At 40.5% G+C, this 14060-nt stretch overlaps 1 protein-coding gene across 5 annotated transcripts in view; it reads right to left on the minus strand.

The window, feature by feature from the left end:
* Window positions 1–14060, minus strand: part of AMBRA1 (autophagy and beclin 1 regulator 1) — a 124820-nt gene that overhangs the window by 85669 nt on the left and 25091 nt on the right. For 3 of the 5 annotated variants that reach the window (XM_059819260.1, XM_059819259.1, XM_059819257.1), the window contains one exon: window positions 8510–8692. The exons of the other annotated variants lie outside the window; for them this stretch is intronic. In XM_059819260.1, the coding sequence (XP_059675243.1) occupies window positions 8510–8692 (183 nt within the window). The remainder of the gene's footprint in view (window positions 1–8509; window positions 8693–14060) is intronic. 5 annotated transcript variants of the gene reach the window in all.

Genomic DNA, 14060 nt, shown 5'->3' on the forward strand with positions numbered 1-14060 from the left:
ACAGGAAAAAAAACAGTAACATTTTTCTCAGTACTTCAAACATTAAGTATCTCCACTTACTTGCTATCAATCTTTTAAGACTGTAGGAGGTTACTTCAGAGGAGATAGTACAGAGGGCAGGAGTAGCACAAAGATCACATCAGGACCTCAGAGGAGGTTACCAGAAAATGAAAACTTATTTGGCTTTAGAGGTTGGTCAAGTCTGCCTCTAAAGAGGGCACCTGGAGGATGTCACATTAAACTGGCCATACTAAAGAAGAAACAGATCCTGGAATCTTGCAATTCACTTCACAGGACTCACTGCTGATTTAGATGGAAACAGATGACATATACCCTGGGAAGGGCGTACTCACAAGAGCTGCATAGGACTACAACATAAAGTGCGTACTATGTTTCACAAAGGTTACAGAAGTAGGAAAAAAGGTGATGAGGGGAACATTACGTTTGCTGGTGATTCTAAGAACTTCCAATCACTTTCCAGCACCATCCTGACGGGTAAGGAACGTACGGTGTTGGGAACACTGTGATAGAAAGTTAACTACTAGCTTTACAACTGAGAGGAGCAGCAAATAGCAGAAGATGTTAAAACTTTAGTTTTCCCTCTGTCTGATCCTCCAAGATCCTGAGCATCTCCTACAAATGAAGTTAGGGAAAACTGGGAGCACTTCAAGGAAATAAGCCTCTCGAAATAGAGAGGTAAACACTAAATAAATAAAACCTTGACATTGTGAATATTTCAGTGAGATACAGGTATCCTAGAAGATAAAAGGAAAAGCCACACTGCAAGTTGGTTGTAGCTCTGCAGAGAGACATAGTAGCTGGAATAACATCTCCTGGATCAGCAGGACTACTCTTTTAATCAAAAAATACAGATTCCATCCAGTATATGCTACTTTACTCCCAGTCCTTAAGTCTTGGAGAAGTTGTAAACTCAACCCAGGAAAAGGGGATCACCCTACTTATGGCACTGAGGACAAGGGTATCTCACCTAAAAACAGGATTATGTTTAAGAGAAAAGATTCAAGACAACTGACTTAGAGCAGAGCAGAGACTGTTTTCCACAAGTAGAAACAAATAAGCAAGTCAGGAGCACTGCTCCTATCAAAAAGGGCACAAGTATTGACAACCACAGACATTAAAGTGACAAAAACACTGATTTAAAAGAATATACATAATCTAGTAGAAATGAAAGGTATAAATTTATCCACCCATCTTTGAAGGATATGACCATTACTGAAGGAGAAGTACTTCAGGCAGAACAGAAGGAGACAACAAGAAACAAGAAAATTTAAGCAAAAATAAGCATCTGCTACACGAAAAGCCTTTCCTGGAACTAAATATATTAGGACCAAGGAGCAAGCTCCCAAGTATAACACTGGAAGCCAAACAAAATTGAAGAATAAAAATACTAGAGAAACTGCAAAGCGCAATGCTGCCCAGCTGGAGAGACAGGAACTAAAAGAATAGATTTTTAATATAGCTACTTAATACGGCAATTGATAAAGAAGTTAGGTAAATCACCCAAGGCATGGTGCCTTTCCATCTTCCTATGTTCACTTGAAGGCTAAAATGCCAGTCTTTCACTAGCAGCTTCTTCAAGGGAACACCAGGGAAAACTTAGACCTATTTATCAGCTAAAAATTCCTATAAAACAGCAGACTGCTGAGTTACTAATGGCTCTCCTGACCAGAAGAATACAAACCCCCCAGCCTTGATTACCTCTCAGAGGGCTGTTCAGGGGAAAATGTATTTACAACATTAAAAATGGCACTTCAGAAGATCAGGCGTTTCAGAGAAGCATCACATAAGAGAGGATTTATTACCTGGTCAAGAGAAACAGCAGCACTTGCCTGTTAAATGCCAAGGATTAATTGTTTCAGAGAAAGACCGATTTCGAACCAGAATGAAGCACTCACTGTTATCTAGGCACAGTATCCAGTTGTCTCTATTTTAATCACCTGTGTGGTGGGCTCACAAACTGATGATACCTTTTAGTATAAGATTGATACACTCCATAGCTACAGTGAGTCATCAGAAAACAGAAACATCAGAGGCCAGATGAAGGTAGAGAATCCCTACTCCCCAGCCTAGACTTGGTACATGAGTATTAATGAAACTTAATTTTGAAACTTAATTATTAAGTGTATTCAGTGTTTTATAAAAAAACAGGGCAGCCAGCACTACAACCAACCTTCCTCTCGAGACCCCTTAATTAGCCATTTTCAAACAATCATCCAAACATGCACATGACTAGGAAAAACATCACTATGGCTAATTCTAATCACTTGGAAACTTCACAACTGGTGCTCACTGAACACAGTTTGTAGCACAAACATACAAACGGCTGCCCCCGCAGGCTTCAATACTGGAATGAAGTGTCAAAAGTAAGCACCAACTTTTTCTTTCTTCTTTCTTCTTCTTTTTTTTTTTTTTTTTAACATATTGCTCTATTATGCTACGGCTCTTCCAAGGGAAACGGAAATGAAAACATAACTGCACAAATAACCCTGATCTGTTAAGACCTACAGGCTTGAAGAATTCTAACCACTGCCTCTTCTGCGTGGCCAGCAACAAACTAATAACAGCTTGCTTCCTAATCACTCTCATTAACACCAGACATCACCTACTAGGTGACCTAGTTTGACTTAAGAGTTTCACAGACACAAAATAAAAGCAAAAGGAAAACAGCTCATAAGTAGCAGAAAAACTCAGATGGATGAGGGGTACCATCTTGACATCAAAACTGTTTCTACAAGCCCAGGCAACCAAGAGTATGGAATATGATGTGAGCTTTTCTGGCAACTGTCATCTTTCAAAAGGCACTCATTCTTTCACCGCCCTGCTATGAAGACACTTGCCTTGCTGGAATGTGACTTAATGGTAAAACAACATTATGCTGGAGAGGTTAGCAATATCCTGCAGTACTGCTGCTAGGAAATAGTCATTGCCTGTCACTGCATCCAGGCAGTATTATTAGACATTAAGACCAAGATAAGGGAAATATAAAAGACTGTCACAAAAGATAAAGATAAAAAGAATAGGGAAAATGAAGCTGCAGGCTACTATGAGTAGATCACAAGCCAAGCTAAGACTCTCACTAATCCTTGAAAAATGAAGTTCAAAGAGTAGATTCAATATCATTTCCATTCATCCAGGACTTGTTAGCATTCTTAGCCTGCAACTGTGTTTAAGATGATGAATATAATTAACATAAATTTCTATGTATCTGGAAGCAACATCCCACTGCTAACTGCGCTAGAAACCTGTAACAGAGAGGAAAAAAGCACCACAGAAAGTGACCACCAAGTTCCACAAAATTCAGGTCTGCCTTGAAAGCCAGTTTTGAGAAGGTCCATCTTCATCAAAAACAATGGGGCAGAGCCATATGAGCCAAGAAATAGAGGCAGAGAAAACAGCATTAAAGCCACAGATAAAAGGGCTCTGGGAAGAAAGCAAAGGCAGGTATGTACAACAAATAGCATTCCTGATTTTAGTATCTTTATCTGAACTCAAATAACAAATTACTAACAAGAATATTATTTGTAGCTGCTCAAGTAAGAAGGACAGATAACAAACTGTCCCATCTAAGATTTCCACAAAGAAATCACTGCTTTTTCTGCAGCATACTGGTGTCGTGGATCCTAAAAATCCATTTCCATCGACATTTAAGTGGCATGAAGAGCCCATATAGATTCTCACATCTCCCACCATGTCTTTTGTTAACCTCAAATGTAAACATCAGGATGATGAGGAGAAAAATGAAAAGAAAAAAAAAGCAGCCTAATTGCTTTTAGAAACCTTGCGGTTCAGATACGCTACCCTTCTTCCACTACACCAAAAGGCTACCATTGAACCAGTCATCTCTTTTACCCACCTTCACTATGCCCTAGCAGAACTTGGCATCCCATCCATCCTGAGGTGTCAGCTTAATCTACAGTCACCCCACAGAGCAAACCTCTTTCCTTACCTCTGGGATGCCCTACGCTTCTCTCTCCACAATGATAGAACTTGTCTTGCTTTCTGGAGCTGTAGATCAAAAGCTCCATACTTCTTTCAAGTCTCACAAAAAACTTTAGCCATTCCAACCTCTCCTTTCTCCTGCTAAGAAAACCTGGCTCCTATTTGAAGGAGGTTTTTTTGCAGAAGTTGAAGGTTGTCACAGGAAGGAAAAACCACTCTGAAATACATGAATGCACAGCGAACAGCTGGGAAGGAGAGCAGTAAAGATCAAGACTGGCTGTACAAAGAGTCCGAGTTCTACCCATGTGCTCTTAGTAGTTGGTGTGCTAAGGGAAAACAGGAGTGAGGCTTACAGCTTTAATGCAGTTTGCAATCTTAGAACCTTTTAAGGCAAGAGGCTATTGGAGGAACTTAGATTTGACAGTTCTTGCCATGACAGTGTCAATAAAGCAACCAAAAATGGCATAAGACAGGCATGGCGGATACTCATGTATCTTATGCACTTACGAAGAGACCCCCCTGCAAGATGCCCATCCGAGAAACCACAAGTCTTGGTCCAAAACATGCCTTAAACAAAAGGATTTTAAGTTGACAAATAAAGCCAAATAATGTCACCCTGAATCTTGTAAGCTTTCCATAAGTGATTCATGATCTCTGCAAAGCAACAGGCTGCTTTCACAAAATCAGAATGCCCATTACGGTCTCAGTAAAACAGTGCCTACAGTGTTCATATTCTCTGTCTGAGTGCTCAGTGGTGTCTCAAAAGAAATTAAAAAGATAAAACACCAAAACCAGATTTCAGGTCTGTGAGGTAAAATGCCCTTCCTGTTGCAGAGACACATTAAAGACCTTCCTAGTCGGTGACAATGGCACAACTGAATGGATCCACCCCAGCACAGATCCTCCTGGGAGGAAGGAAAAAGGAGAGGATAGAAAGGGGAAAAGCTGCAGACATTTGAAGAGTGTAATCTCCAAGTTCCTTCATATCTATATTCTACCAGGCAGCCCACTCTCAAAAGCAGACAGAGGAGTCAGCCACAGTCACACCTTTAGCCTTGGCTTGAAAGCCTTTACAGAACTGTAGTGAAGGATTTCAGCAAGGCTTTCAGACAGCGAGGTGGTGCACTGTCCTATATGTCTGCTTTTCAGTCTGACAGCTAAAACGAACCTGTATCTGTATGTGTGTTAACACGCTTACTGCAGACAAAAAGGGACAGAGATGGCCAGAATTCATCCGCCGAAACACCTTCACATTCTGATTATGGTGACAGAATTAGTATTACACATTAAAAAAATTAGCTTATGCTATCTGAGGAGTCCTAGAAGCATCACCCACAGTCTCCAGCATCAGAGCTGTTGTAGACTAAAGGAAGTCTCTAGAAGAGACTCAGTCAAACTTGTTGAAGAAGTCAAAAGAAAAGAAAGTTTAACTCTAAAAATCTAAAATTTACTACGTGATGCAAACATAAGACACTCAAAAAGACCTTGAAATTAGAAAGTTCAACATCTATGACTTGTCTATAAAGAATCTATTTTTACCAGTTATGCTGGAAGACTAAAGTGACGTCATTCTCCATTCAGAGATTCTTATCCCAGAATACAAGAAGCCTTTTCATTTTATCTGAGGATTCTGCTAAAGCTAATCTTAAAACCCACTCATATCAATTTATCTGTTAATAACCTAATATTACAATCTGTATATATATTACAAACTGTATTAAATGCTTTCATGCAGACATGACTAAGTTTACAGTTGTCAGTTGTATTCAATAAGCAGTAAGATGACAACAGTGACAGGTTAAACACAGGCAGCGCACATAGAGAGATAACATCTTATTAGACCAAATAACACAGTTATAGCTTGTGCCTCCCTCCTCCTCCCCTGTCCATAAAAGCTGGTGTAATAGAAGGATATTACTAATACCTATAAGAAACACTAATTCTCATTCTTAGACCAACACTACTGCTATTGCTATCACAAACTAAATGTATTTATGAATGAATTCAAATGAGATTCTGGAGAAACTGCATGGAGAAAATGACACCATTAGACTGAGACACAGGAGGAGAGGCTTTAGCTTAAATTTAGAGGCCATATGCACACAAACAGTGCAGAGGCCAAGTTTTTCATGCCCCTTACTAGCTCATTAGGTAAGCAAAGCTGGAAAAGTACAATAATGAATCTTAAAGGAGAAAAAAAACCTCAGAACTTCACAGAAGGTGAGAGCTGAGAAAGGCTTGTCTCCCACGCACCCTGCACAAGCCCAGGGCTCACTCCTTACCCAGAGCTCTATGTATAGTAAAATCAACGGTGTTTAATGCCCCTTACACCTTTCTCCTGATCTCTAGGAAAATGAAAGAAGAGAGAATATTTACCATTGACATTAACCAGTTTAGAAAGATAAAGCATCAAGGCAATTTGCTACGGCTTTTACATTAAAAAACATTCACTGGATTCCAGAAGAAAAGCATGAGCTGCAGACAGCTAGACACATTAGCCACTCCCTGTCCAACATCAGATCTGGAGAAGCAGGGAAGCCAGAGCATGTGGATCAGGGCAAGAAAGAAAGAAATACATTACTCTGCTCAGGTGAGCAAGCAACGGAGCCAAAAAGAGAAGCAAGAACTCTGTGTAAGAGATTGCATTGTGAAGTGTCAGCAGAAGAAATCAAATGAGTCACGAGACAAGTTCCAGCTCTAAGGACCCCTGCACAGCGATTCCCTCTAATCAGCCAGGAGAAATAATGAAGCAGAGAAGGAAAAAGACAGCATGCCTTGAATGCACAGACCAGAATTCAATATGAAATATTCAACCAACAAATTCAGGCACTGCACAGTAAGGAATAAACACTTCTTTTTGCTCAGTATGAAATGAAAGACAACCTTAACATGGCTGATTGAACTGCTTCCCTGACTGGGTGCTCTTACTGTGTGAATATTATCTGTAAGGGAACACACCTCTCTGTAGGCATTTGCCTGGCTCTGTGAGCGAAGAACTTACCACCTTTCCTTTTCCCAGCAGAACAAGCCGCCCCAGACAAATGAAACAGAATAATGGAAGTATTAAGGTCTATGCTTGCGATGCACCGCACAAAATGGGCCCAGCAGCCACCATATTTCTGCTCTTCCAGACCATGAAGATGCTTGGGAAAAGCTGCTAGGCAGTGACTCTTCTGCATTATCTCCCCTCATTTACATCTTACACAAACAAGGCCACAATGACAGGGGAAGACATTCACTCACCCTGTACCTCTGAATATTTAATTGCTTCAGCATGAAATGACAGCTTCACAGAACAACATTCTAAGGAAAAAAAGTCTACCACCACTTAAAAAGTCAGAAAGGGATTAATATCTTGCTTTTCTGGGAATAGCTAGTGTTACCAGTGTCCTTCATAGACTTCACCCTGACACAAAGGACACGGAGCTTTAACAACATGCCATCTCAAGTCTGTACGACTGCAGCACGTGAACATGAAAGTTATGATAGCAGCAAAGTTGACAGCATTCTGGCAGCAGCAACATAAAAGCCCAGATTTTTGAGGAGTTCACAGCTCCCATCAAACACACCTCCCTACTACATTACCACTGTAGACTACTTTTATGACCGTGCTCAGAATCATCCTATGTTTTAATCACAATATACAAAAAGCGGGAAAAAATTCAGTGAAATACTTGAAGTACTCAGGGAAAATCCCATAGTTAAAAGGAAATGATTGAAAACAGACTAGAAAGGTCATAGTCTCTTTTCTACTAAAATGGATTTTCATCTAAATTCCTGAGCTTTTGGTCTCCATAGCATCTAAACAATCTGTTACTATACTTCCATTTATTGGAAAGGCTTTGCAATAAATTTGTCTGTTGGGATTACACTGGGTATCACTAGAAGTCCTAAAGCAGATGCTGGAGAGCAGACTTTAAAAGTTTGTCAGAAGAACCACTCAGAAGGAAAGATAGGAGTGTTCTTACAAGGTTTGGATGCAGAGTCATTCCTCACTTCTAAACAAGAGGCCATTTGCTCTCCCTACAGGAAACTAAGCCTTAACTTAACACAGATTCCCAATCACCAAGTCTTCCAAAAAACCAGTCCCAGGAACTTCAGCTAATTTGACAAAGTTGTACAGATAGAGCAAGTAAAAGTCACAGGGCATGTCTGGCTGTCTCCTACAGCCTTAGACCAAAGAACTAAGTCCTGCAAAACCTCTTAGTAGTTCTTCCTCTGCCTCAAGATTTGAAGGCTCTAATAAACTCTTGGCTCCCCATCTGTTCCATGGGAGAAAAAGATTCTCCTTTTCTTTATTTAACTAATCTTTTAAATCTGATTGAGATAGCCTGATGTGTTGAGGGTAGCCTAAAGCATCCTTAATTTTCATAACAGAAACAACAAGACCCATTTGTAGCAATTACTGCTCTAATTATTGATTGAATGACTTAACCTGTTCCTACATGAAGCCTGAGGTGTCTTTGATTGGTAAACAGTAGGAAGCCACAAAGAAGGTTTGTGCTGACAACAGGCTCAAGCAAGAGGACAAGGCAGCATGCGCACTTACTCAAAATCTTCAAATTCCAGATCGTTTCCCTCTACAGATTGGCTTGAGTTATCTGCAGTGGAAGAAGAGGAGGAGGAAGAGCGGAGACGGTTTTGTTGGTATCGCATAGAGCGTTGTCGAATACTGTCCCTCCGGGAAAGATACTGGATCATCCTCTGAGCATAATATGCAGCAGGAGACAACCTGAGCAAGGGAGAGATATACAGACGCTCGTTACACAGGTATAGAATGACAGCCAGTCCTATTTTCCCTTCTGAGCTCCAAGTGCCGGGACAGTAACAGCATATCACAAAATCGTCTGTTTGCATTTTATCTGTGAGTAAGACAGAGTAAATAAAGAAAGCAAGTAGAAGTAATTTTCCCTTTATACGCTACACTCCCACGTGATTCCCCCGTGCGAACAGAAGCACTACACAGTACCTATAGACAAAAAGCTCATCCACAGCACAGAGAAGTTTGCTTCCCAGGACTCTTTGGAGCCCACTGTCTCATGTATTACCAGGTCACACACCTAACCCCAGCAGGCATCCCTGATAAGAACCAAGCCCACTCCCAATGTGAACTCTGCTTGCAATGCCAAACAGCAGCAGCGTTCAAATAAACATTGAAGTAAGGTGCTATTGTTTTGAGGGTACTTAGCTGGAGCACGATAAAGTATCAAGCAGGAGAAACAAAGGTTTAACAGCTTAGCTAAACTACTTTGTAATCCAAACAGTAGGGATTTCATATAGTGGCAACTTCATTAGATCCACTAGATGTAAGTTAAGAGGAGCGTTAAAAGCCTTGCATGCCACCTGAAAGGAAAACCTTCCTCTGCAATTAACTCTTAATTCTCTCTCATGCATAACTTGGCCTTTGTTTGCATCAGCTATCACGCTCACACGCCAGTAGTCCTCCCTTCCTTGACGCCAGGTAGGTAAAAACACACTCTCTTTTCCTACCCTGCATATATCCATAGCTCCTAGCACATGCTTTCTGTGACATAGTTACTCAGTATTAAAGTCCAGACACCTCAGGTGCCTGAATTTATTTAGCCTTATTTGGATTAGACTTGAACTCTAATTTGGGGGGAGGAGGGGAGATAACAATCCCTCCCAAAGTAATTAGACATTAAGATGTCTATTCCTTTAACTTCTAGCTCCCTCCCCACCCCCCTCCATACATATGTTTGATTTTGTTCTTTTTTATTCAATTGAAGTTACCAGACTGGTACTTCCCAGGGTCATGAAAATACAATCTCATTTCCTGCAAAGGCACCACAGGCAAGAGGCTGATAATGGAGAGAACAGCCCTAATTTTTAATCTACAAATGAAAGTGTGAACAGCTTTAAACAAAGAAAAATAAAACAAAAAACCTCAAATGATCAGTGAATTCCAGGGGACAGTCTAGACATGAAAATGTACTCATTTGCAATCACAAAGAGAGGTGGCCTGTCTGCCTTATAGGAATGCTACCTATCTTCAGAACAGAGTTTCAAGTTAAATTCATTTTATAGCAGACTGCACCATCAGCCATGAAGACGCTTAAGAATACATTTAACTTTATAGTGACCAATACCACACAGTTGCACTGTGATACACTACAACCAGCAACAAAAATGCAACTACATAATCATCTCATATAACTGTTAGAAGACGACTTATTTTTTTTCCCCTTCCAGAGCTGTGCTGATTCTATGGGAATGTACTGGGAATAAGATTTTGCTTATATACGGATAAGTTTGACATCCACAACAGCATGAGCAGTAAACAATCAGACCAGGTCTGATAGAGTGCTCTGCTACTGTCCCTAAAGTCATATTTCAATGGAAAACTACATTTAATGGTATTTCTAGAGACTGCTCCCTGGAGCAGCGTGAAAGAAATGTACTAATTCTTCAAGGGATAGATGGTATTAATGTTGTTTTGGCTGCAGACGCCCACCAAGGACATTCAATCTCCCATTCCGCCATACATTCAGGGCATATAAGCAAAAGAGAAGGCAAGAAAAAAGGAATTAGATGTCACGTAGACACAAAGAGAGAGCGTCTTCCCCAAGGTAAGCTCCCTGTACCCTACTAGGCTGCCATCTTGTTAAAGAGGCAAATTTAGCAGGCAGACTACAGGCTCAGGGGTCTAAAAACTCAGTCAATAAGCAGCAAAAGGGTAAGGGGAACCACCCACTCTGTTTCGGATTCCTCCTGGATCTTTTATGCACTGTTTGATGAGTTAAAGCTGTTCATGCTTATGTAACGTAGAAGGCTTTGCTGTACAAACACAGCACTTCTCTCTACTCCCCTGAAGACTTAATAGGCCAAGTATAAAAAAGCAAAGCATTACAGCAGTGCACTCATGAATGAGGAGCTGTTCTCTTCCTTGGCCTTTTCCATAAGCCAAAGCCTCTGTGCATGCCTAAAAATAAGTCTACAGCGTAATACGTGCACATAGAGAAAGAAAGGAACATGGAAACAAGGCAACACTGGAAAACATGAACAGTGGTCTCGGCAGTCCAGCAGTGTAATCACTGAAACTTTTTTCTTTGCTAATATAACACCAAGGGAGAGTTTTACAGAAGCATATGAAGAATGGGTTTTGCAGACACTTAGTCTTTAAATTATGCAGCACATCACAAGAAAAAAACCCAACAATGATGCTTGTTAGAAGAACAAGAGTAGGCAATAAAGACTGGCCATAATGGATGACAAGATGCCAGATTCAGCTTCCTGACAGTACATGGTATGTAGACTGGATACACTGTGAAAAAGTTTTCCAAGGAGAAAACAAGAAACTTATGCCTGATACACAGAAAGAAAGCTGCAAGGGATAAAATACAAAAGGGCAGGGGAGAAGCATATTCAAAGCAATGGGCTAAAGAATTAATCTTTGCAGATGAGTGCATGCAGGGCAAAAAAAAAAAATTGTATTTATCAGGCTGTATCTGGTTTTGGAATACAGTTATGACACAAATCAGAACCAGAGCTGAGAGCCAGCATAAGAGATTTAGCTGTCCTGGAGGGAGGAGAAGGCTGCAAAGCAGCATAAGAAACACCAGTTGACATTAAACATAACTCTTCAGTTCATTCAGCTGTTGAACACAACTGTAGATCAGCCCCTGACCCAAGTTAGTCTACCAGCCAGCTAAACACATGCCAGTCACAGCAGGCTGCCTAGTCCATTTATTTCTCACTTGTGCTTCTAACAACGCAGTGGCAAAACACAGATAGAGGTTATCCAGTAATTTTTAAACCAAGTTTGCATCCACAGGACAGTAGGCTGTATTTGACAACACCACAGGAGCTAAATTAACCTAGTCTCCGAGGCGACTGGACCCCAGTTACCGGAGCAGATGGTTCAGAGGAGGAGAGGCTATGCTGCCACACATGACCACCACAGAACAAGGCACTGAGTGGGAGAAATGCTGCAGTGCAAAAGCCAGAACCGAGCAGCTTCTGTCTCATCCAACAATCATGTCATCAAGAGGCAGCGCATTCTCCCGGCACCCAGTGCTGCTGGTTGGCCAGTGAGAAGTCGAACTGAGGGAAGGAAATGTTTTGCTAGTATTAGTAAAGCTCAAGTATCTTGCTCTAAATGGCATCATGAGTACTAAAGAGCTATATAGCACAGTGTGCTTAGCTACAGCCAGATATCCAATCCAGCTGGCCATATTTACAGACAACATGAAAAATTTTTACACTAAGGCTGCTTTTCTTCACTGTTCCCCATTTTAGTATCTTCTAAGGAAGTAAATTTTAAAAACAAAAAATCACAAGAACATCAACTGGAGAATGTCTAGACCCAGTTCCCCGAAACAACCACAAGAATTGGTGTATCTACATGCAAGAGCACCATACCGCTGTGCAGACCCCCAAGCTTCCTAATGTTTCAGAAGTACTGACACCACTAATCAACCCTGCCTTGATGCTGATGGCCAGGATGTTCACTGACATTATTACAGCTCACACCTCTAAATGTCTCTCAGACAGCAGACATGTTTTAAAAGAGGTTACCTGGCTGGTGTCATTAATTTCCTTGGTGGTATCTATGGTGGCATACATACCACCAATCCTTGAGCTGAAGGCAATGCTGGTAGCGGACACCAACTTTTGGTTGCTTCCATTCCACTTAAGCCTTCAACTCACAGGCAACATTCAGCCTGAGGGTCTCTTTCCCGCTAACTTTCTAGCAGCCTAGATTTTTTTGTAGAGATGTATCTACCAAACACTCTTGTGATGCTTTATATATGCAGTCTGAGAGCATCTTTTTGAGTATTTCTACTTTTTTTTTAAAAAAAAAAAAAGGTGTTCTTTGACGACAGCTTTGTCTGATTCCTCTACAGATTGTTTTCTGAGCTCAGTACATATGGAAACTGTAGAGAACGACAGAACAGCCAAGCTGACCTTAGAGAAGTTCAGCAAGGCCACTGAGAAAGACTGCTCCAGCCTACATCAGAATATTCATTCTAAGTCTGAGGGAACTTCAAAAAATGTTCTCCCTGCCTCACTCCTGACCTAGGTTATTCAAATATAGCACCATTACAGACAGTAGATGCAGAAACAAAATTAACACACACACATGCTCTTAAAAATAAATTCTTCACATCATGGAGTGAAAATATTCCATTAGAGACAGCTTGGTCTTAAGGAGGTATATCTATTTTTAATATATGTTTAAACAAACATAGACACACAGACATATATAGATGTATGTTTATTTCACCTTTGTTTCACTTTTCCACTTGTTATTTAAGAACATCTGAAAATCATAAAACTTTCCATTACAAACTTATGATGCTACAAAAAACCTCAAAATGCAGTAACAGTCCTTTTAATCACATCCCCCATTTCTAACAAGTTAAAGGGACAGTTACAAAGATCCTTCTAGCCTAGCACACCAGTAAGGTTTATGGAGGAAGACTCTGATCTTACCCTACTCAAACTTCCAGCTCGTGCTGATTATGCATCTATGAATCTCATCCTCTGAAAAGGCCAGTGACACTTACTGGAACAAATTAACCCTCTTGGAAGAAGTTTCAACATTGGAATTTTCTTTCAAAGCTCCTTATAAGCTCAAGCTACTATAGCTTCTACCACAACCTAAACCCACTTGAACTGTCACATGAAGAGCATCATATCAGCTCAAAAATGGCTTCAAGTAGAAAAATATTTTTGACAATGCTCCTTATGCTAGGAAATGTCTCAGGCAGCGATCCCTTTCCATACATTTTATTGAGATTCATCATAGCAGAGATCTGACAGAAGGAAAAAAAAAAGAACTCAGTAACCTAGGCAGGCCCTCCTTTTCTTTTTCAAAAGGCAGCTCCCAGAGAGCCAGAATCAGTTTTTACCATCTCTGCTCAATAAATCTGCCTGCTTTGGATTATGCATTCCAGATATAAGGAATGGTGCACTTCCAGCCATTTAGCAGCTCTTGGCATTCATAAATTCACTTGAATGTAGTAATACCTTTTAATTAACATTTGTAAAATATCATTTTCATCTTTCCAGGTAAATCAATCCCTTTACCTGTCATTTAATCAATTGCCATTTAGAAAGCTTTTACATTTATCAGCATC

Source organism: Gavia stellata, chromosome 7 (genome assembly GCF_030936135.1).
Source record: "Gavia stellata isolate bGavSte3 chromosome 7, bGavSte3.hap2, whole genome shotgun sequence".
In the NCBI taxonomy this organism is placed as follows: domain Eukaryota; kingdom Metazoa; phylum Chordata; class Aves; order Gaviiformes; family Gaviidae; genus Gavia; species Gavia stellata.